Below are 24,866 nucleotides of genomic sequence, written 5' to 3'. Positions count from 1 at the left end.
TTTTTGCCTCAGAGACCACCGAAGCTGCGTTCCGCTTGGCCAGCCGGTACCTGTCAGCTGCCGCCAAAGTCCCACCGGCCAAAAGGCCCGATAGGACTCCTTCTTCAGCTTGACGGCATCCTCTACCAACGGGTTCGCGGATACCACCACGACAGGCACCGACCACATTATGGCCACAGCTCTGATCACAGCTACCATATGTAAGTAAAATTTTAAAAAATTAATAACACACAGGTAATCCATGTAAAGGCACTAAATGAAGAAATACATAAACACAAAAATGTTTAATGCAAAATGAAGTTTGAAAAATGTAAATGTTCATTTTTAAATAATTCAATACATTTTACAATTCTGTAATAAATATTTATCATTATTTAATAATTTATTAATATTTTATTACTAAGATGTTAGTAATTACTAAGACATTTACGTAAAAAATATTTATAAATAACATATATAGTCATATAAAATAGAGTAACAAATCAATCAAGCAATTCAAATGAAAAAAACATAAAAAATAAATGTTGTGAAAAATTAGAAATCATTGAGTCATTATTAAAATGCCAATAATTAATTAAATTCTAAACATATATGATTAGCAACTTTAAAATATAATAATAATAATAATATTTTTTATCAAACATAATATTGAATCAATTAAACAATTCAAATAAAAATAATGTAAAACAATGATATTATTGAAATAAGTACAAATCAATAGAATCATTAATATTGAAATTAGCAACAATTATTGACAAATTATGTATGATTATTCAATTATGAATTGTAATATGTAGTATATACAAATAATTTTGTTTTATATAAAATTTTAATTAAATGAAAACAGTCTGAATATTGTCTTCTCTTTTTTTAAAATGTTGGTTACGGCCAATAAAAAAAAGAAAAGGGTGGTTATGCCACACCTGTCCACTAGGTGTCATCAGATTGTTCTGATCAAGTTAGCCACCCAAATTTTGTTTCACCTTTTTTCTGTTAGATTAAAATATTTGGTCCTTGTTATATTTTATACTTTATACTACTTATATAGTTTTTTTTCTATTTAGATGGTTTTAGAATGCAAACACAGTTGCACACAAAACCTGCCAATCAAAAACAAAGATCCATCTTTATTTTTTATTTACCCTTGACAGGATTATTTAATTACCTTGGCTCAATGATAATCCTTAATTAATAATACCTGCATGTAATTTGAGTAGTTTCCTTTTATCTCCAGCACGCGTGCAGCTTCACCATGTTATTTGGATTTTTTTTTTTTAAATGAAGAAGAAAAGCAGTAGCGTTGCTTGTCTTATAAGGAGGAGCGAAGGCTAAAACGTAAGTGACAATGATTCTGCACTTGCAGTAATTGAATATGATTTTATTTATGGCGTATTTTTGTTTCCATAATTGAGTAAAAATACAGATCGTTGATATTTTGTCACCTCTAAGTGCTTGCAAAGATTTTGGCACGGGCTGTCATAGCAAGAGCAGTAAATTGGTCATTTTGTGGTTCTAAAAGCCACAGCCATGTAAAAGGGAGTTCAATTTGTTTACGCAATGCTTTTTGTTTGCTTGTTTTCTCATTTTTTGTACCCCACAAATTCTGCCTGGAAACAAGAAGCCTCACAAATGGAGTAAGCCTTGGATGAAGAGTGCAGTTCGAGGCATATTTTAACGTTTGACTCCACCCACATGGATTATCGACCTCGAAGCGCATTCTTCTTTCTTTCTTTCTTTCTTTCTTTCTTTCTTTCTTTCTTTCTTTCTTTCTTTCTTTCTTTCTTTCTTTCCCTTTCTTTATGACATCACACTTACAGTATTGTTTGAACACTTAATTGAACAACAAAAATTTAAAACTGAATGAAACCCAAATACTAACCTCAACCGTCCTAGGCCGTTTTTGTTAGCTCCGCCCCAACTGACTGTGGGTTGAGTGTTTGTAATTTTCCATGCTCCATAATGTGTTAAAAAATCTAAAAAAATAAACGTAACATCATAACGGCACATCATTAAATCTGCAATTTTTCTTAAAAATAAATTATTCAAACCATTTTGTAAAATCCGTGTGGGCGGAGTCAAACATTTAAGTCCACCCCGCTCTATGCCTCAGACTGAGCTCTGCATCCAGGGCTATTCACACAAATGTGTCGTACAGTGTTCCCTTACTTCTTTGCAGTTTGGTTATTGTGGTGCCACTCTTTCGCAGGGTTTTATTTATGAATATAATTTTATCGATTGCAATTTTACCTCACTTTTTTGCTACTTTTCTTCCTTCTTAAAGTTGGAACAGTCAAAAAAAAAAAGTAAAAATATGAGGGGAAATTTGTTTTCCAAAAACTGAGAGCATGAACATAAGAGCACTTTGGCGCCAAAATACTCATTCCCTCATTGTGCGTGCGTGTGTGTGTGTGTGTGTGTGTGTGTGTGTGTGTGTGTGTGTGTGTGTGTGTGTGTGTGTGTGTGTGTGTGCGTGTGTGTGTGTGTGTGTGTGTGTGTGTGTTCTCCAAGCACACTTAAGCCTGGCAGGAGAATTGGCCCGATTTTAGCCTCGAATTTCCCCTCCCGACAATCGCCAGGACAGTCATCACGCAGCAGAAGGTCTGTGCTTGCGCTATTACACTCTTTTTAATTTTTTTTATTTAATATAATTTTTATACACGCACACACATACTACACAGCGTGGTCTCCGGGTGGGACGCGAACCCGCCCTGCCAGCACCGAGGGCAAGCGATGCCTCGCCGCCCAGAGCCCATTTACACTCCTTTAAACGATGCCTTTTCTTTTTATGCCGCGTTTTTGGCTGAAAACCAGGAAGTATTGCGACTGGTCCTGCATGTTTGATGACCCGGAAGTCAAGTTTAATCTCGAGAGGTTTTGCGAGACTTCCCGTCACATTCATGAATGAACTCGGCTCGTGTGTGGTGTGTTGGATGTGCAGTGTGGCTACACACCACACACGGTACTTTTAAAATTGTTATTCCCGTGATTTTTTCTCTTCACGTGTGGTGTCTCAGAGTTTGGAAGTCGGCCGACAATTTTAAAATCTTGCATTAGGCCCCGCCCACACGAAAGCCAGTTTCAATGTATCCTCACAAGTTTCTTACCGTTTAGGCAGTTCGTCCACACGATGGCGCGGTTTCGGAGCTTGAAACCGATCACTTTTGAAACCGGGCTCCAGAGTGGAAAGATTTCAAAACGCGCCCCGTACGCGTCCGTCTGGACACCATATGCAGGATACTCCTCCAGCGATGACATAATGGTCGATGACATAATGGTCGATGACATAATGGTCGATGACATAATGGTCGATGACATAATGGTCGATGACGACGCGTTGTCGCAGATTGATGACGTATGCGCCAATTCTCACGTGACTATGCGCGAACCGTCAGTCTGTCAACAATAATGGCAGATAAAAGAGGCCTCACCCCTGCGCTGCCATTTTATTTCACATGATGATGAATGTGATTGCGGCATATAATGAAGGCAAGACTACGCATCTCATGTTTAATGCAGTTTTCTGCCAAGGTAACTGGCTAAGCATCACATGGAATGCTTTTACCATACAAAGTCTGTCAAATGCAAATGTATCCTTTTTTTATGTATACATATTTTTTATTTCCTACTCTTTTTTTTTTGCAGTCGTTTGGGACCATCTGCTGATTTGAAGCGTTGGAAGATGAAGGCTTCCCAACAGCTGCCGCCACGTCACATGTACAAGTTAAGCACAGCTCAAAGTGTGTGGAAAATTGGAAACATACTTAATTGGAAAGTGGCTATTAATCTTATATTCAAGTGTGCGCTTGAGTATCTGTGAGGGTGTGTGGGGTCCCTTCAGGGGAAGCATGCAGTCAGCCAAGCATATTCTATTGGAGTCGCACAAGTGGTGAAATCATATGGGATGGGCATGATTCCCAAGCGAGCCTTCACCTGCAGCCACACGCACGCCCTTGTGCAAGAATGGGGGAATTAGTACGCTGCTGGCTGCAAGTCACAACCTGGAACCTTCCACACAGACGGCTGCATGTTCATTATATTTAAATAGGCAAATATTTGCTTTAAAAAAATAACCTGGAGGAAGGCAGTCCCATGTCATTTCATTAGGTGCAATCGAATGCAAAATACAAAGAGTTGCATCAAAAAGTCTTCATAATAATTTCATATTCATTTGTGTATTGCTTCTTGTGTTTGTAGATTATATTTTATTGGTGCAAAACAAATGGCCCTTATAGTGGATTTTGCACCTTTTAAAAAAAATTATAATAATTGTCATTATCCCATTATATTGTCTTTACAAAGTGTATCAGTCATCATTATGTTTTCATATGACCATTTTACGCAATAAAAAAATGTTTCTCATCAGGATTTGGGTCAAAAACAATTGTGGCCATGAATTCTGCCTGACAATGAGTGGCCTAGTAAAAAAAAATGACCCTTATTAACTGGTATTTTTGCATATTTACCTTTCACATCAGTGAAAAAGGAGTTTGTGATCATATATTGTCACTTGCTGCAAAATGTAGTAATCATGTATGTTTTTATAATATGACATGTTTTTGGGCAAAATAGATCATGACCTCAAGAATTCCATCTCACAACAAGTGGCTGAGCAAATGTGGGACCTGACCTGGAAAATGCAATTCTGTTCACAATTATCTTTTTAAAATGTGAACTTGAAATAGTTTGAGATAACAAAAAAAAAAACTATATAAATTAATCTAAAATACTATATATCTACACAATGTATATGATATTATAAAAAGAAGAAAAAAATATGTCTTTAAATTATTTTCTTTTTATTTATTTTACAAACTATTGTTATTCACTATCATCTGTTCTACACAAAATGACATACTATTTGATTAAACATATTGAATTCAGTATTTGTATGTTTTACATTTTGCACATATTTGACAGTGGTGTCAAAGTGCCACCATACATTTGTTGGTCTCGTCTCATCTGCGAGGGTGTAGCTGAAATGGACATCTTGTTGTTTGTTCCACTTAGCACAGTGAACACGCCTGCACTTGCAAAGTATACTAGAGCTAACTCTGTTCCTCCTCCTCCTCTTCCTCCTGCTCCTCTTTGTCGTTCTCGCTCAGTTAGGGAGAAAACACACACGCTGCTGCCTCACACACGCCGGCTGATCCACCCCAAAAAGGTAAAGATGACTTGACTTCTCATGGTAAAAGATAGTCATTGTTGTAGTTTGCACTTCCTGCATGGTATTGTGGAAGTATGACATGTTGTTGGGCGTCTTGTGGTGTTGCAGTCACGATGCAGACGGCGGAGGCCCTGTCAGCGACCCTCACCACCAACAGGAACTGCTCATTCGAAATCACTAATGTCAGCTCCGTCTACTGCCTCATTAACCCCAAGTGAGTTCCAATCAACTACTCGGCCTGCTTTCTGCTTTTAACACATCAGCGATATGTACAAAAGTATTGGGATGCAGCACTCTGTCAATGAAATGATCAAAAGGGGTTTGACGAGGATTTGGTTGGAGCTCAGTCTTAATTCTTGGCCAATTATTTGGAGACAATTTGCTTGAGTTTGGTGCAGAAGAACAAACCCATTATCGACTTTGAGATGGCTGGGTGTCTCAATACTTTTGTCCATACTTTGGATGTAGCATACACTGTAGCTGTAGTGTATAAAATTACTCATTCACTGCCATTGACGGTTATAAATGTAAAAAATTCATTTGAACTATTTCTATTAGTTTAGCATTTTTTCCCCCATTTTTGTTAACAAGGGTATGAAAACCTAGAAAAAAATATTGTACATTTAGAACAGATAAATACAATTTGTGATTAATTGTGAGTCATGCGATTAATTACGGAAAAAAATTACAGACCTACATTTTTATTAATCTTTTCTTTAAAAAAAAAGAAAAAGAAAAGGTTATTAAAAATTAGGGGCGTCAGGCAATTAAATGTTGTACTTGATTTTGTGCATGACTTCACTAGTTAACTCACGATTAATCACAAATTTTATATCTGTTCTAAATGTACAATAAAAAAAATCTAGGTTTTCATACTCTTGTTAACAACAGTGGGGAAAAAATGTTAAACTAACAGAAATAGTTCAAATGAATTTTTGACGTCTATAGCCGTCAATGGCAGTGAATGAGTTAATTTAGCCATCCATTTCCTATACCACTTTTCCTCGTTAGATGTATTTATTTATCTATAATTCTTTTTTATGCCTGGCCTTAATGCTTCCAATCTCTCTCACAATGCATGAATTGGAATTATTCATCTATTATCTGTTTATTATTAGTATTTTTAGCCCCTGGGTGCCTGCAGTTTTACAAAAAATGCATTATTTTTAATTACTTATTTTTGTGAAATATGTCTAAAGTATGCATGTAAGTATGGAAAAGAAAAAGGTTATCATATATTTTTTTTAAGCCCCAAATGCCTCAAATGTATTCAATATTTTGTGACTTTGAATTATTCTCATATTGGCATTTATTTGTGTATTTATAAATTAGTCATAACATTTTGATTTATTTTTCTATTTTTCATTGACGATTTAAAACTCTAAGTGCATAACTTGGAATGTGTATGTGCGTGTGTGTGCGTGTGTGTGCGTGCACTTGTGTGTGCGGGATATCGTTCAGCAGTGCGACACGCACCTATCCATCATGCGGCGACACACACACTGCCTCATTGCACACCACAGGCAGGTACACTCAGTGTTGCTTCGAAGTGTACAGCAGCACACGCCATCGATCAGTATCAGGCGTCTCTCACACACTCACACTAGACTTTCCACCAAACTTGCTGAGGGTGCAATGTGTTACACTGTCAGTTGTGTTACTGTCCTTTGTCTGCTGTGCAATGCAGCGGAACCCTCTGGCCAATGGTCACGTTTTGTAATCCGAACACTTGAGCACTTCATGGGCCTGCCAGTCTCAAGTATTGAGAAATGTTGACCCTTTTAGGCGCGGCACGGTGGCTGACTGGTTAGCATGTCCGCCTCCCAGTGCAGAGGACGTGAGATCGAGTCAGGGCTTTGGCCTTCCTGGGTGGAGTTTGCATGTTCTCCCCGTGCTTGCGTGGGTTTTCTCCGGGTACTCCGGTTTCCTCCCACATTCCAAAGACATGCATGGCAGGTTAATTGAACACTCCAAATTGTCCATAGGTGTGATTGTGAGTATGGTTTTTTGTCTCTGTGTGCCCTGTGATTGGCTGGCAACCAGTTCAGGGTGTACCCCGCCTACTGCCCGAAGCCAGCTGGGATAGGCTCTAGCACCCCCGCGACCCTAATGAGGAATAAGAGGTTAAGAAAATGGATGGATGGATGGACCCTTTTAGGCCACCATAGTTGTAGTCATGTTGGAGATATAAGTCAAAGCAAGTCCCAAATTTCAACAATTACAGTTTTCCGTCGACAAATAATTTATTTCTTATACCCAAAAAAAAACAAAAAATCTTGGTTTTCACTTAAAAACAATTTAAACATCTTGGTGGGCAATCACGGCCTGTTATGTTTATTAAAAAGAGGCCAGGATAAGTAAGCAATAGTATTGTAAACTAAGCTAATTTTTTGAAGACTTAAATTGTCTAATATTTTTTTAATCAATTAATTTCAATTAATTAATTAATTAACTCATTCACTGCCATTGACGGCTATAGACGTCAGAAATTCATTTTAATTATTTTTATTAGTTTAACATGTTTTCCCACTTTTGTTAAGAGTTTGAAAAGATTTTTTTTTTTATTGTATTAAAACAGATATAGGAATTGGGATTAATCGTGAGTTAACTAGTGAAGTCGTGCGATTAATTACGATTAAAAAATGTAATCGCCTGACACCCTTATTTTTTAATAATCTTTTCTTTAAAAAAAAGAGTTTATTAACTTTTTTTTTTTTTAAAGAGTTTATTAACTTTTATTATTATTATTTTTTTTAAAAAGATGATTGAAAATTAGGGGCATCAGGCGATTAAAATTTGTAATCGTAATTAATCGCATGACTTCAATAGTTAACTCACGATTAATTACAAATTTTACATCTGTTCTAAAAATTCTAGGTTTTCATACTCTTGTCAACAAAAATTTAAAAAAAAATGTAAACAGAAATAGTTCAAATGAATTTTTGACGTCTTTCGCTGTCAATGGCAGCGAATGAGTTAATTAATGAATGAAATGGACTAAAATTGTTCTCTTGCCATCCTCCCTGTCCTTCAACTGCTGTGTGAGGCAGCGGAGTTGTCAGTTGGAAGTGATGTTTCAATGCAAACTTCCAGAGTGTGAAACATGTCGTATGGTCTTTTGCGTCCCAGGGTGTACATGTCGAGCGGCGACTGCCACCACCCGCCGCAGCCCACCATCCGCAGCCTGCACACCGAGCTGTGCTCCTTCACCAAAGACGAGCACAAGGCCACCGGCGCCGTGGGCCTGCTGACCTACGACCTCTTCCACATGCAGAGCCGCGTGTGCTCCCAGCGCATGGCCATCATGTTTTCCGTGCCATACGACCACAACCTGTACAAGAACCGTCTGGCGGTGGGCATATTGGCGGCGTCGTGCGCCTGCGACAAGAAGCTCTACGAGCAAATGTACGACGGCAAGGATACGAGCAACTTCAAGCGGGCGGACGCCAGCGGCTCCGGGATTGTGCACGGCACCAACCAGGTGGACGTGAGGGCCACCATGTCCACTGTGGGCAAGGCTATCATTAAGGTGGAGTTTTATGATCAGTTGAGTCGCTAGCTTGGTCACTTTTAGTCCTTCGGAAGTCCAAATATGTTTGGCCTTCAGCTTGGTGTGATTTTTAATTCATTTCCCGTATAAAAGGGTAAACCTAACCCATTTGTCCTCTTCAAAGTCGCCACGTCCCCATTTTCTTTGTCACTTTTGTTTGTGTACACAGCAAAATAAAGTGCAGGCTGCCGTTTGACATCAATGATTGATTTGCACGACCACAAAAATATTCAACTTCCGAGGGTTTGATGTATCCGAAAAGTACAGAAATAAAAAAATGAAAGAGTGCATTTTAAGTGTGCCTTCTCGTGCCTTTGTACTGTGCCTTTGATTGATATAATAAAGCAGTCAAATGTTTGCTGTGGCTTCATTCTGACTCATTATTTCCCTCTAGTGAGCGGCACCGAAGGGCGTATGTGTGTGGTTGTTTTGTGTTTTCAATAATAAGCATGTTCTGTGGCGGTCTATGCATTCAAAGCCAAGTTGGGATGTGCCCCACCCATCCAGAGGAACTTATTTTCCAATGTGTTGAAATCTACTCAGAATCCGCATTGAGCTTTAGTCGTTTTGTTTTTAATCACAAGAAGGCTTGTGTTTCCGAACATTCTCTGCTGTGTTGGAAAGTAGTTACATATTTGGACCTTTCCGGGCCTCCATAGTTCATGTTCATGTTTGGAAGGAAGGCACAGTCGGAGAACTTACAGCTGGCTACAGACACAACTAATTACATGGATTCATTGGATTTACAGGACATTTTTAGACCGCTAGTAAATGGTGACCATTTGCCTCACATTTGTGAGCGTTAATAGTTTTTCTACATGACAAACTTTTGCTTCACTCTTCAGCGCATTCATTGGTAATAGTGGGAAAATGAGTGCAAATTAGAAATTTAATTTATTTATTTGCAGTCTATGCCCTGACAATTTCAGGTTAGAGGTCAGTGTGGGCCCAATGAAAAAGTTAGTATGGAGCCATGTAGTTTGAAACACGAAACTCCAACCCTAGTTCAAAGCCCAATTTGAAACCCCACTAATTTAACGCTAACCTTAATTTAAAACCCTCATTTAAAATTGTGCCCTTAGTTTAAAATCCTACTATGAAACCAAACCGGTTTTTGAAACCTTACTTTGAAACTCCAACCGTAGTTCCAAACCCTGCCTTGAAACCCTAACCCAAGTTCAAAACTACTTTGACACCCTGACGAAGGCCTACCAAGGCCGAAACGCTTTGGCAGTTTTTAATCAACTAGCCAAGTGGCAATAAAAGCCTTTTATTGGAACGTCTTTGAGTGCCTCAGTTTTCTCTCTTTTTTGAAAATGCTTTTGCGGATCCCTCCACTGAAGAGTACCAAAAATAAATTTTTGGGATAAATCCCAAAATTTCCTAGCAGCACTCATGCATACTCGGACTACTTTGACACCCTATTTTGAAACCTTTCTTTGAAACTCTGACCATACTTTGAAACTCTAATCCTACTTTAAAACCCTAATATATATAATAATTAAAAAAACTACTTCTAATCCTAATTTTTTTTTTTTTTTTTTTTTTTTTTTTTTTTTTTTTTTTTTTTTTTTCTTGGGAGATCTCAGTATTGATCATTTGAAATGTCATCATCATTGTTCTCCCTTTTTTTTTTTTTTTTTTTGTATGTGTGTTTGTGCGTGTGTGCGTGCGTGTGTGTGTGCGTGCGTGCGTGCGTGCGAAAAAAAATAAAAATAAATAAGAATTCCCATACCGTTCACCTAAACCGAACACTTCAAAATCCAGCCAGAGTCGTGGGGCCGCCAGGAGACCCAAAGGGGGACCAAAGAAAAGAAAGAAAAGCGAAGCCCAGCACCGACCAGACACCACCCACCGGGCCACTAACCTTCACCAACCCCAAAGACATCCCAACTCCAACAAATCAGGGAAACCTCAAGGGCCCAAAGGAGAAACTGAGGAAAGGTAGAAAGGACAGACGAAGCAGAGTGAGATCCACAGACACCAGCCTCCACCGAATCAATGACCTGAGGGAGAAACAAATTGTGTCTGAGTCTCGATAGATGCTGGTGTGGTGGATCTAGCATGCATGAAAATCTCCACCAAAGAGGGGAGCCGTCGACCTCCGCCAGGACAGAGCAAGCGCAACACCTCAGGGCCCCCCAGGCCGCGGCCGCGCCAAAGGACGACCCCCGGGCCCCGCAGGGGCCACCGGCCGGAGAGCAAACCCCGGAGCAGGAGCGCCCCCCACCCCAACGCGGCCCGCGCCCCCAACCCAACGCAGCAGGACGGGGCACTGCAGGCCCACCAGGCACCCCACCGGCCCACAACCCCCGCTCCCCCCGCGACCCCCCCGCCCCCCACCCCCGCCACCCACCCCAACCCAGCCCCAACCGCCCCCAGGTCCCCAAATCCCCAGACACCCTCCCCACCCCAGCACCCCCCACCCCGGCACCCCCACCACCACCCCCCCACCAACCAAGCCGCCCCGCCCCCCGCCCCCACCCCCACCAACCGACAGCCCCCCAGCCCCCGACCCCAGACCCCGGGGACACACCGCACCCAGGCATCCGCGCCGAAGAGGGGGCCGGGCAGAGGAGCGGAGAGGGCACCCGCGCCCACCCCACCACGCGGAGGGACGGAACACCAGGGGCAGAAGGGGAGATGGGGGCACCGGAGGACGGGCGGCATCCCCGAACCCCAGGCCCAGCGGGGAGAGGCCCCGGTCGTCACCCCAACGATCAAAGTGAAAAACTAACCCTGTTACTAAGTTCGCCAGCTCGCCGACTGGCGAACTCTACCCCTAAACCGTGTGTGTGACCCCACCCAGTGTATATACATAAGTGTGTGTGTGTGGTGCATTAAAATTGGGGGCAGGTGAACCGGAGCAGAGGGAAATGATATCCCCCCCTGCTCCGATCCATCCGCCCCCCAGGCATGTCAATGAGCGTATGTGGTGCATTAAAATAAATTAATGGGGGGGGGGGGGGGGTGCACACGGACAGGCGACCGCAGCACTGCTTCATACCGCGGCCGCCCCAACCGATGCCCCCCCCCCCCCCAGTTGTGTGGTGCATTAAAATTTGGAGGGGAGCTGCAGGGCGGAGACGGTGTCTCCACCCCACCCCACTCCCCCCCAAAGTGTGTTATGTGCCCTAAAATGTATTGTGCAAAACTAGTGCAGTGAGTTAAGAGGAGCGACCAGCTGGGCCCCCCCCAACCGGGCGGGGGGGGGGAGGCGCACCCGCCCACCAAAACCCCCACCCACCCCACCGGGACCCCGGCGGGGCTTGCCCCCCGGATACCGGGGCCCGCCCGAAGTGCCCGGAGGCCCACCGGAGCGGGGCGGGCACAACACCAATCCCGCCCACTCCCCCGGCTCCCGGAGCGCCGAGACCCGGGCCACGGACGGAACCCCTGGCCTAGGGGAGGGGGAGGAGGGCGGACAGGGGAGGGGGAGGGGACGGGGGAAGGAGACGACAGGAAGGGCAGGAGGCAGCAGCAGGGCCGCAGAGAGAGGGGGAGAGGAGGAGGAAGGGCGACGAGGGAGAAGGGACAGGGAGGCGGAGGACGGGCGGGGAGAGGTGAAGAGGGAGAGGAAGCAAGGGGGAGGAAGGGGGAGGGGAGAGGGAACCACGGGGCACCCCGGCGGCCCACAGGCCCCGACCCGCGTCGCCGGACCCAGAGCGACGGACCGCGCCGGGGCGGCGCCGCCCCGGACACCAGGGAGAGCCCCGCAACACAGCACCCACCACGAGACCCAGGGAACGACCAAGACGCAGCCGCCACCCAGCAGCCAACAGAGGGGCAGACCCGCCCACGCCCAGCCAGGGGGGACAGCACCTGTAGCGTTAGTCCCCTGGCATGCAGTGAATCCGAATATTAGCCTTTAGTGCCCATTGGAGGTGAATCTGTTCGATCCTGTTGGCAGCAACTGGGTTCCTGACTATAAAAACACAACCATTAGTAACAAACTGCCAAATGCAGAGACATCAATGTAAGTTATCACAATGTGGTGGCTCTCGCTAACAGGCAGAATTAAATAACCAGAATTAGGTTAAAATATTCTATATACGTAGACCATATTTCTATGAATTTTGATATTTGTTTTTTATTTGAGGCCGATATTTTTTCCATTAAAATGTGATTTATAAGGAGGTTAGACCATTGGTCGATATTCAGAGTTTGTTTATTTTTCCAGTTAACAAGAATTGTTTTTTTAGCGATAGTAAGGGCTACAAGTGTAGATTGAAATTGTTTATGTGGTAGGTCAGTTGTTGTTAGGTCACCTAGCAAACACAAGTTTGGAGATAAAGGTATCCTATAGTCCAAGATAGCGGAAAGTTTTTCTAAGACTTTAGTCCAGAAATACATAACCGGGGTGCATAACCATAAAGCATGAAAATAAGTGTCTGTAGTGTTTTGTAAACACTGGAGACAAATGTCGGAGTCGGAGAGGCCCATTTTCTTCATCATATATTGAGTAATGTATGTTCTATGGATTATTTTGTATTGGATAAGTTGTAAATTTGTGTGTTTTGTCATTTTAAATGCATTTTCACAAACTTGAATCCAAAAGTCAGATTCCGGAGCTATAGACAAGTCTGTCTCCCATTTTAAGATGGGTAAAGACATTTTATCCGTATATGAAAGTAACTTATATATTTTTGAAAGTTTTTTTGTTGTTGTCGGAGAGAGCTTGGTAATATCTTTAGCTAAGCCAGGCGGTTGAATCCTAATTTAAAATCTTAGTCTTACTTTGAAACCCAACTTTGAAAGCCTGACTCGATTTAAAAAATCTATTTTGAAATCCTAACCCAACTTTGAAACCCTACTTTGCAACCCTAATCTGAAAGCCTGACCCTACTTTACAATCCTACTTTGACACCCTAACCCTTCCCTAAACCTCATTTGTATCCCTATTTTGAAGACCCAATTTAAAACCCTAAACCTACTTTAACAACTACTCTGAACCCCTAACACTAAATATTTCATCTACTAGCACGTGACAAATTTTTTATTTTATTATTTTATTACACTTGAATATTTTTTGTTCCTTGACAAACTTGTCCAGCCCATTCATCAGGAATATTGAATATGAGTGAAAATGAGTGCAAATGAGAACGTATACTTTGCAAGGCCATTCACAGTCTGTGCCCAAAAATGCTTTTCTTGCACCCCTAAAACTTCCAGTTAGGGGTCACTGTGTTGCAACTCCTACTGAAAAAAGTTCACCTGGAGCACTGATTTTCTTGTGCCTGAGACTAAAGATAATTGTATATATTGAATTCTGCCTAGCAACAAGAAACTTGGAAAATGAAACTACACAAGCTATGCAATTCTACGCTGTGCGATCAAAACAATATTTGAATGGATCAGCATAGAAACAAATGATTCAAATTACTCAGTATGGCGCTGAATGTAATTTTCTCCAGTTATGTTATGTCCAGTCTTCTCAGTAACTTCGTTTTTGTTGCCACCATTGCATAAATCCACAATTCCCTATAATCATATGTTATTTTTCACAGAGGATAAAGAGTCTGTTACATGTGTTGCTAATATACGCTTGTGTTTAAATGAACCCTTCTATGGCATTTTGCATCGTGTGTTAGCATCAAGGTTTTCATAAGATAAAATGAATGTGCCATGGTTAAATCCACAGCATGTGATTCTCTTTGTCGTTTTAAAGTACAGTATGTTGACTTTTCAAATGACTTCAACTGGGAGTGGCAGCTTGAAGCAAGCATGTGGCCTCTCTTATGAAGAGTCTGTCAAACTGTTGCTTGTTGTAAAGTTTCTACGACGAATCCATCATTGCCTTCATTGTTCCTGCTCATGTCAAACAAGTCCCAATCTGTGTGTGGAATGTGAGTTGTGTTTTTTTTTTTTTTTTTTTTTTTTACATCTATACATTCTAACAAAGCCAATGTAAATGGTAGTCAAAGACGCACAACTCGAGAGTCCACCATGATTGATATGGAGGGTGCTCAACTGAACCATAAATGCTTTTGGACCGTTTCTATTGGGTTGGGAGAACATCCACAAATGTGTCCCATGAATTCTGCCTAGCAACAAAACACCAGAAAACAAGCTATAAATTCTACATTTTCTGTCTGATAGGAAAAACGTGATAACATTATTTTGCAAACTACAATACCTTGGTCACAAATTCACGACAAGAGGAAAACGTGGGTCCCAGAGTGACATCAGTTGAGAACCACTGGTCAAGGTCAGTCTTTCCAAACCTTGATTTACCTCCATATTTGATATTGGCAAATTTCAATGGCACACCGCCAAATAAAAACAGGAGAAGTGGCAGTAAAACAGGCAAAAATCTAGATGATCATTGATGGTTTAACCAAACGCAATACTGTATAGAAATAAGTCGAGATTTCAACATTTCTACAGACAGACTTATTCTAATTCTAATTCAAGTAGACAATGCTCTAGTCTACAGTTGATTCTTTTGTAGCTCTCAGAGTCACCAAAAGACCCGAATGTTCTAAGCATAAGGCTCGGGATGCACTCATTGGTAAATGGATCATTCTTGGCGGCACGCCAATCTGCCCCAGCACAATGATTGACAATCATTGGTCGAATGGATTAAGCAGCAAGCAGTTGTTTGAGACAGAATGGAATCCGCTAGTTTTGCTGTTATGTAGCCCACCAATTGTGGTAAGAATTCCAAAGCAGTGAAGCCACTCTAGAAATGTGCCCAGACTCGTCTCGGGTTCCTTCTGTTGCACAACGACAACACAAGTGTCAACCCGGGACACAAAAAGCCTGCACGATGGATAACAGGATGGATTTCGTTGCTATTTGTTTTCAGTCAAATACACGCCGCAGACTTGGGTGTGGTTCTGGTGCAAATGTATTTGCTGTCATGACGTGGTTAACGAGGGGGGATGCGGATGACTGGGTTAAGGGTGGACACGTTCTTACTCGAAAGGGTGTTGTCCTACCTTTAAAAAAAAGAAAAGAAAAAACTCCTCCTCTGCTTTTCCTCCTTTTTTCCCACTTTGGAACTTGAGAGCACCAAAGCAGGTAAGAGTCTCTGTCTTTTCTACATTTGACTCTCACTTATGGGCCTATGTTTATGCAACTTCACCGGGAAGCCTGTTGAGGCGTTCCCGTGGTTTGTACAGCCGACATTTTTCTAGTGGATGGACTTCATTGGAGAGGCCTAATTGAAAAGGTACGCGCTCTAATTAGGCCGTTGACAGTCAGAACGAAGCGGCTCTGCGCTGCTGGCCCTCATTATCCGGCACAAATCCATCATTTATAAGCCGAGCAGCTCTACCTGTGCCTCGGAAGGTCAGTGGAATGCCAGCAGAGCAATGTCGGCAGAGTATAGGTCAGGAGGACGTTTTAGATGGAATCATTCTGATGATTGGGGTGAAGGATATGGAGATGGGCAGCGCTAACTCCCCCATCTCCATTTTCTTTTCTTTTCTGCTCTCATTTCATGTCACAGCTGACATGACGGAATCCGCCGAAGCCGTGGCCGCCGACGTGGCGAGCAGGAGGAGCGTGACCATCGAGATCACTAATTTGACCAGCAACTACTGCCTCATTAACCCCAAGTAAGCACTGCAAGTTTTCACATACAATGCCAAAAATCTAATTTCTGCCTTTGTAATGAGATCAATGAATATAGTAGCAAATATTTTATCATGTAATATTCTTGATGAGTATATATTTTGAGATCATTTGTAGGCATTGTTTTCTTATACTATGAGTTTTACATTAATTTCTGTACATGAAGAGTAAGTTGGTAGATGTGATTTCAAGTATTGGACACAATGCAAAAGTGGTATCACATTTGGAAAGATAATTTTATACAATGATGTGTTAATTATTACAATATATGTTACAAAACAATTATCGAAATAATGATATTCATTTTTGTTAATTATAGTGGTGCCTTGTGATACTCGTTATCTCAAATCATCCTTTCCTCATTTAAATAAATGGGAATGCCATTAATCCGTTTAGAAAACAAACGTGTTTATAATGTGTCTTTAAATTAATAATTGTACTTCATGAAAACATACAGTAATGACATGATTAAACACAATGTGAGGATTTTAGGAGTTTTTGCCAGATTTTTGGCTTCTACTCAATGGACATTGTGCTGTTCTTTCTGCTGTGCGCACCTTGGCCAGCTGGGGGCAGTATAATACAGACATACAGGCAAACACAGAGCCAGTCAAAACATCTCAGTAAACCACAGGATTCTTAGCATATTCTTGGCAAAGGATAAATAATACATGCCTGTGTTGTTACTAATGTTTGTTAAAATAATCATTGCTAAAAACGTTATAACAGCACAATACTAATACAATTTGTTAGCCCATCTCTAACGTTGTGCATTACTTGATAGCATTAAGCTAAACAGTCAAGAAAAGATTTTAAGTTGTTTTAAATACACATGGTGTAGCCTAATTCTCTTTGTTTAGCAACAACAGCTTTAAGTCTCTTTTTTGGGAAAAAAAATGTTGAGTTGCTGTTGTGAAGTGAGTGTGCTAACATGCAGTGCTTGAATCTCAAGATTTTGCTCTGAAGCCAACGCAAAAATCCATCGAACGACGGCTTGTGTCTAAAAAAAAAACCTGTGTAAGTCTGTTCACTCATATCTGAAGGCACAACTGTATTAAGAAATAAACTTCAAAATTCTGAATTCTGATGAATTGTAGCCATTTTATTTTTAGGAGGCAGATTATGCCTTTCTTTAGCCACCAACCTAGTTGAGGGCCACTCAACAGCGCCTCTGCTGGTCATAGCCAAGTAGTGCACAAATTTTGCCAAAGCTGCTACAAAGAAAGAAAAAATCACCGAGTACTTAACGATCAATTAATGGATGAATGGACGGCCCACAACAGGGTTCACCTGGAGAACGGCGAGGCATACAACCCACCTCAGCCCACGGTGCGCCCCCTGAAGACAGAGGTGTGCACCTTCACCAAGACCAGCAGCAAGGTCACGGGCAGCGTGGGCGTCCTCACCTACGACCTCTTCGAGAGGTCTCAGAAGGACTTCATCGAGACGCTGGCCATTATGTTCTCCGTGCCGTGGGACTACAACCTGTACAAGAACTGGTACGCTGTGGGCATCTACAAGAAGGGCTGCAAGTGCGACAGCGCGCTGTTCAAGCAGATGTACAACGACAAGAAGCAGCAGGAGCGCGGCTTTGTGCGCGAGGAGGCCACAGGCACGGGGATCAACTACGTGGGCAACTACCTGGATATCAAAGCTACCATGAGCCCGCTGGGCAAAGCCATCATGAAGGTGGAGGTGTGGGATAAGCTGTTCACACCCGTGGCCTAGCACACAATCTAGATAGCCGCCATCTCCTCGCTCTCTTCCGAAAGGCACGCGTGCGTTAACAGATGTATTGTGTCTTGACGTGTGCCTGTAGAGCGGCCTCTTCCCCTTCAATAAATCTGCTTAAGATCACAGTTTAGTGTGTTTATACATCCAGGCGGCAATCCTGCCTCCCTTTTAAAAGCTGACGCCTTGTTCAATAGCGCCCCGTTCAACAATGACATCTTTAGAAATGGAAATGAAAGAACGACTCACCAGCAAGACGAGGGCAGATTGCTGAATAAAAGCGTGTGTGTGTATTTACCTTGACACTGTATCCATGAGAGCAAAATAGATGTGTGTTGTTTTTTTCAAAGCTGTTTGTCTGTTGATTGAGTGGATGCGGAAAAAACGCCTGAAAATTTGATTTAAATTCATGAATGCAAAACGGCCTTTTTGATGGCGGCAAACATGCTTGTTTTGCCGTGTATTCAACAAGAACACTTTGAAGTCAGCTTCCTTTTCTAGCGCACACACACACACACACACACACAATTCATGCAACAAAAGCCAACATATCCTCATACCTGCACAACACATGCAAACCAGGATGTACAGTAGGTTACGCACTACACACTAAAACGTGCTGGGTTGGTTGTTTTCCTAACCCAGTAGATGTTGATTTTGAGTTGTATGAGCTATTTTTATCCAAGGTTGGCTTAATCATTTTGACCCAGGAGATTGGGTTGAAGATTGAATTTTGATTGGTTGCTAACGAGTTCCGGTTGGCCGAAACTTCCGCTTCTAAATTCTATCTAGAGAAAAGTTATTTTTTGTTTAAAATGGCTTACCTTAACAACAATTCTGGTCAGTTATTGCATCTTTTGCTGCTATAAATTCTTATTGTGCCGCAGGGAAGCCACATGCTTAACTAGCATTACATTACACATTAGTTCTCATGTGAGGACAAGCAGTTCAGGAAATGAATGGATGGATAGATCACTGATCTGTATATATATATTATTGGATAGCCGATATTGAAGCCGCGAAGGCCACCATATTACTATTATTACTCCATATTACATATTACTCCCAAGAACTGTTTCTCGGCATACGATCTAATGGAGAACATTTGAGACAGTACTTAGTAGAAACAGCGTGATTTATAACTTCACATTTTACAACTTGGCTTAAATACGTGTATAAATGATAGGCTTAATGATGTTTACAGGAGGAAATTATATATTTATGTATATTTTTGATAAACAAATTATAACTGTAATTCAACAAAAGATGCCTCTGCCAAATCTAATATTGGAGTCTAAGAAGCTGAGCGATGAAAGAAAAAGGGGGTCTTCAAAGCAGCACATACCGACCACTTGTTAAAACATTTGTGACCACCCCGCAAACCACGTCCCCACCCCTGCCACCCGGCCTTATACTAAGAGCCTACGAGCTGTATATGTCTAATCTGTATATATACAGTAGCCTACATATAGTTTCTACCGTAGTCTGCTCGCGAGATGGGGTAGGAGTAAGATGGCCGCCCTGTGGCTTCAACAACTTGTTATGTATGGGCTATCTAGTAATATATACAGATCAGCGGGATAGATGGACTTTTTCTTCTTCTTCTCCTCCTTCCTTTTGGCAGTTTTCAATATATGGGGATTATGCGTGCCAGTCTGAGCTCTAATTAAAATATATACAAGTCGCACATCACTATAAATCGCAGGACCAGCCAAACTATGAAAAAAAGTTGACTTCTAGTCCAAAAAACATGGTACCTATTCAGAAACAAATCTCTGACTTCACTTTACAGGGCCTGTAACTAGGACTCTACCCTAAACTTAACCTAAAATGACGCCTAACTCTCAGACTTCCCTAGAAACAACTGTATAAAATAATCCCCTAAATTTTATTTTCCATGTTTGGTCCACTTCCCAACATTTGAGCTGAAAAAAACACATCCTGCAAATTTGCCAAGGCAGCGCTGTGTGCTTGCCGCCGCTAACCTCACACAAATGTGATGTATGATCTTTTCATTTACGCGACAGGCACCGTAATCTTTTTATTGATCATCTGTTCTTGTTTGGATCATCACACCTGCCTTGGGGAGGCCCGGTTAAATAAGCACAATTCCATAATTGGCATGATTGCTATAAAGGTAGCTACTATGGACTCTTTTTTTTCTGGGTGGCAGAAAATTGATTGACCAACACTGACATGACCTGAAGCATTGATTTGGGGTTTCCACTCCAAAAGGTTTAGGACAAAAAAGCAGCAACAACAAAAAAAATGAATTCCAGCTGAACCTGTGGTTCAAGACAATAATTGAGTAGATGTTAACGAGTTATAGAAAGAAGATTTCCAGACTTTCTGCTGGTGGAGCCTCCATCATCGGATTTGTGGAAGGAATTTTCTCACAGGTCAGTATAAAAGGTTTATAGGGTTGTCTTTGAATAATTTAGCAAAACATACAGCGCATTTTATCCAGTTCAGTCAAAAAGTCCGTAGGTTGATGTCCACATGCTCCAATGATGTCAGAAAAAGTTTAAAGGCCTCAGGTCAGTCTGCTTGGGCAGCGTTCATATGCAGAATGGGGGAAGATTGACTAGTAAAATCCATAACGTCAAAGGCTTTTCTTATGTTTTCCTTCTTTCTCAGCACAAGCAAGCCTTCATATATTACTGCATTTGCGATGAGCATCTGAGTGTGGGCAGCTGACACATGCACTTGCACTCACACAGATGGGAAGTTACATCAAACAGATGATATTATGTGCACACTGTGTTTATATTTATCGCCTACATACTGTATAAGAGAACGGTATGGGATTTAGACGGGTCTTTTATTTGATTATTATTGAAGAAGCTCAGCATTGGTGATATTTAAACCGCAGTGTCTATATTGGCTGTTTTGTTATGTTTTATATTCCATATGTGTGAAAATCCCCCTCATGTGTGATGAAGGTGGAAGGATGTAGGATTTGAACACACTAGCGCGTCTTTTTATATATATTTATATATATATATAATTGTCAGCTGAGCTGAGCAAATAAGCGCCTAAGCCTCTGGTGGAGCTGCCACCAGACAAATAATAGAAACTATTGTTGGGAAGATGCCACCTGCTACAATATTGCTGTTTACCGCCTGTTTTCTTTTTTTAAGTGCAGTACAACCTACTTGAACATGGGCATGTTTAATGTCACTGTACTTGCACTAGAATTTTTAAAATGACACTCCTTAATACAAAATGTTTTAAATATTGGACTCAACCATTTAATGGGGGCAGCAAATAGACCTATACTGTACTTGTAAATGAAAGCCCATGAATAGCTATTGGGGATAAAAGTTCGCAAAGGCTGCCATCTAGCGGCAGTATGATGATCAACATGTACTGTACAGCTATTGAAGCAAACTGCTCCAGTATAAAATGGACATCAAATATATTTAATGAGCATTATTTATATTGAACTGTTTTATAGAGGAAACGTGTTAGCAGAATGAGGCATTATAGGAAAACCTGCTTTTTTCTTTTAATTAATTTTGTGCACTTTTTGTATTTTCACTCTCAGCAACATTATTATTTTTAAACTTTTATTTTCATCAGTAATGTACGGAAGCGAATTGCAAGTCCTGTTATTCTGACTAATTTTTTTGGGGGGAGCGTTGTTTTTTTTGAATAATTTTTTATCCCGTTTTTTTAAATAATTTTTTTTCTGTTTTTTTTATTTTTTATTTTTTATTTTTTTTCTCTGTTTTTATGACTTTTTTTTGGGGTTGCTTTGTTTTTTGGAGTATTTTTTTTCTTTCTGTTTTTCAGATTTTTTTTTTTTTCAGTTTTACTGATTTTTTTTCTGTCAAAAAAAAAATTCAGAAAAACAGGTATTAGATATTCTGTTTGTAAGAGCTACATTTGACATTAAGCATACACACGTGGATAGGTTACTGTATTACATAGTGTTATATTGATAATTTTTTATTTTCGTTTTCCTTGACTGCTCTTTTTATAATGAAACCAAGGTCTTCCATTTTTTTCATTCAACTATTAACTGTCAGAACCGATTTCCTCAATAATGAATAGACAAAAGATATAGAAAAGCACAAAGTGGAGATGTTCATTAGTATAAAATTCACCTTTGTTTACAGCTGTAACTAAATACCCTTTACAGGTACAATTCGGAGGCTTACATCATGTCATTTGATCCAATTAAGCACATTGCGTTCATACAATCTGAGCTCGCATGTAAGCACGTAAGAACATATAAAGCTCAATGGCTTCCTCTGGAGAGGTGGGTGGGTGAAGATTATTTTCTGCCATGACAAGGCAGCAAATGTCAAACACTGTATCATCGCAGGGGTACGGTCCCCTCTGAAGGCATTCCTCTCTGCAGGCTTCAATCTTTTGTTGGGATACCTTTTTCAGGTACTCTCTAGCACCAAAAAGTTGGGGTAAGGTGTACATCATCATTGGGCGCCCACCCGGAGACACAGCATTCCTGCTTGGGCGAATTCTGTGAGTGTTCCAGAGGTGAACAACTTCCTGCAGTTCTTTCTAAATAAGTATAAATAAAAAAAGTGACAGTGGCAGTACAGTAGACAACATGATGCAAACTAGACAGTAATTTAGTCCAAATCTGCTCTCAACATCTGCAATAGGCTTAACTAACTGCATCATGTAATTAAGGACAAACGCTAACGGGAACATTTTGCTTAATTTTCACACTTTTTAAGTACTGGTAATTTGAATATAGGCTGCAGTATACTGCTGATAATACTGGCCTCTTCCTTTAATGTGTGGAATCCTATAACCTAAAGACAGTGAACATTTTTCCACTATCTAAGCACATTACATGAATACCACACACAAACTGACCCACTGTGTGGCATTTTACTACGATTGAAGTAAAACATCATAAGCAGGTGCACTATGAGGGGAAAAATAGTAGTTATTTCAATTCTTACCTCTATTATTTCAAGACATGTGAACTGAATGATACTTTTATCCAGGAAGTCACCAGAAAAGGAATCCGAGTCTTTTAGGTCTTGGAACAGGTTCATCCAAAACTGTGCGTGTTGCCTCCTTAAAAAGTTCCACCAGTTCTCTATTCTTTGGTTGTGATTGCTTGATCCATACAGATAGCATCTGTGTGAAAAGTTGTCCTGATGGCCGTGCCTCAAGAACATCTGCATTTGTTCAATATAACAGTTCTCAGTGCCAAGGTCCGAACAAATTCGGGCACAAGTTCCATTCCTTGATGACACCTCATTAATAAAGTATCCAGCGATTATCTTCGGATCACTGTTTGTAGAATAAGCATGTAGCCATATCACCATTCGTGAAAACCCATCTATTGCAACATTGATGCAGATTCCGTACGGTTTGAGTTTGTCATAAGAGTCTATATGCCACAAAAAGTTTGGGCCTGGATTCTGGTAGATACGGCGCCGAAGGCGATTCCTGCGCCTCAGTTGCACACCATGCGGATCCAGTATTTTCATCAGTATCCTGATCGTTTCTTGAGTCACCACATAGCCAGCCTGAATGCATTTCAAATGCATCATTTTGTAGTCATGGAGCATGCCATATCTATCCAACTGATCCTGGACAAACAATGCTACATCTAGCAGATCTGAATGGGCTTTCCTCCTGAACAAATGCAAAGTCCTCAGGTGCCTGCGTAAAGTCGACAAACTAATAATAATACCGTCTATATGAATCAAAGACAGGACTATCTCCCAGTGCCTTAAACCCATATCAAAATAAAACTTGATTAAACTAAATAAGATGGTCATGTTTACTTATTGGCTCTCAATAAAGGAATGAATGTGTATACTTTATTGTGGGTTGTTCTCTAATCTCTGAGGGAAAACCCCTAAAAAAAAATTGTCAGAAAAACAGAAAGAAAAAAAAAATCAAAAAAAAAAATAATAATAATTTTATAAAACAGGGAAAGTTACTCCGAAAAACAGAAAAAAAATTTTTTTTTAAAAACCGAAAAACATTTTTTTTTTAATTATTCAAAAAAAACAATGCTCCCCCCCAAAAAATAGTCAGAAAAACTAATTGTTAAAAAAAAACAGAAAAAAATGTATTTAAAAAAACAGGGAAAAAAATTATTCAAAAAAACAACGCTTCCCCAAAAAAATTTGTCAGAAAAACAGGACTTTTTTTTTTCAAGTGAATGCAATACGCTTCCGTAGTAATGTTATTTTTCAGCATTATTTTACATTTTTGCAGCATTATATTGTATTTTAGAGAAAAGGGAGGAAATGGGTAGTAAAAAGGACATTTAAAAAGACTGAAAACAAGGAAGCAAAGAGAATGCAAGAAGATGGCAAAAAAAGGAAACGATAAGGAATAAGTGTGATAGAGCAATGTCACAATTGTTTGCTTTCCCCTCACGTTATTCATCTATGTACCACTAGAGGGCAATGTCTGCCTACTTTCCTCGCTTGACATGTGAGGTACACCCGAACTGGGAGAGGGAGGAAGGGAGAGAGAGAGAGAGAGAGAAAGAGAGAGAGCGAAAAAAAGAGAGAGAGATGCCGTTTTCACATTTGCGCCCCAATGACGTAAGAGAGCAAACTGACATCGACACAGGAGGTGGGGGTTTCTTTTGGAAGGGGTCTGGAGACCAAGATGCACGCGCACACACACACACACACACACACACACACACACACACACACACACACACACACACACTTGTCTTTGTATCGTCATGGGGACATCTCATTGACATAATGCATTTGAAAAATGATTGCCTATCCCCATTCCTTACCCTAACCTCAACCATAAACCAATTCAAATCTAAACTCTAAAACCAAGTCTTAAACCTCAAAAAGAGGTCTGAACTTGTGGGGACCA

At 40.8% G+C, this 24,866-nt stretch overlaps 2 protein-coding genes across 5 annotated transcripts in view; both read left to right on the top strand.

The window, feature by feature from the left end:
- The window catches only part of LOC144044235 (uncharacterized), a 42,066-nt gene extending 32,995 nt beyond the window's left edge, over positions 1–9,071 (top strand). The window contains exons 3-7 of one of the 3 annotated variants that reach the window (XM_077558510.1): positions 2,509–2,598; positions 3,643–3,737; positions 5,107–5,161; positions 5,273–5,378; positions 8,294–9,071. In XM_077558510.1, the coding sequence (XP_077414636.1) occupies positions 5,278–5,378; positions 8,294–8,723 (531 nt within the window). In that variant the 5' untranslated portion in view covers positions 2,509–2,598; positions 3,643–3,737; positions 5,107–5,161; positions 5,273–5,277 and the 3' untranslated portion in view covers positions 8,724–9,071. Of the gene's footprint in view, positions 1–2,508; positions 2,599–3,642; positions 3,738–4,998; positions 5,162–5,272; positions 5,379–8,293 lie in introns of those variants that run through there. The other 2 variants (XM_077558509.1, XM_077558507.1) reach the window with 2 other exon arrangements.
- A 6,532-nt stretch (positions 9,072–15,603) lies between these two features.
- apnl (actinoporin-like protein) lies at positions 15,604–18,326 on the top strand. 2 transcript variants are annotated; one of them, XM_077558293.1, is made up of 3 exons: positions 15,604–15,737; positions 16,168–16,276; positions 17,576–18,326. In XM_077558293.1, the coding sequence occupies exons 2-3, from the start codon at positions 16,173–16,175 to the stop codon at positions 18,018–18,020; spliced, it is 549 nt and encodes a 182-aa protein (XP_077414419.1). In that variant the 5' UTR covers positions 15,604–15,737; positions 16,168–16,172; the 3' UTR covers positions 18,021–18,326. The 2 variants fall into 2 exon arrangements, with proteins under 2 accessions (XP_077414419.1, XP_077414420.1); XM_077558294.1 differs by lacking the exon at positions 15,604–15,737 and adding an exon at positions 15,747–15,888.
- Positions 18,327–24,866: the final 6,540 nt, after the last annotated feature.

The sequence above is a fragment of the Vanacampus margaritifer genome, chromosome 2, assembly GCF_051991255.1.
Source record: "Vanacampus margaritifer isolate UIUO_Vmar chromosome 2, RoL_Vmar_1.0, whole genome shotgun sequence".
Classification (NCBI taxonomy): Eukaryota; Metazoa; Chordata; class Actinopteri; order Syngnathiformes; family Syngnathidae; genus Vanacampus; species Vanacampus margaritifer.
Note: the sequence above shows the minus strand (reverse complement) of the source record. Positions and strands in the feature narration are given on the sequence as shown.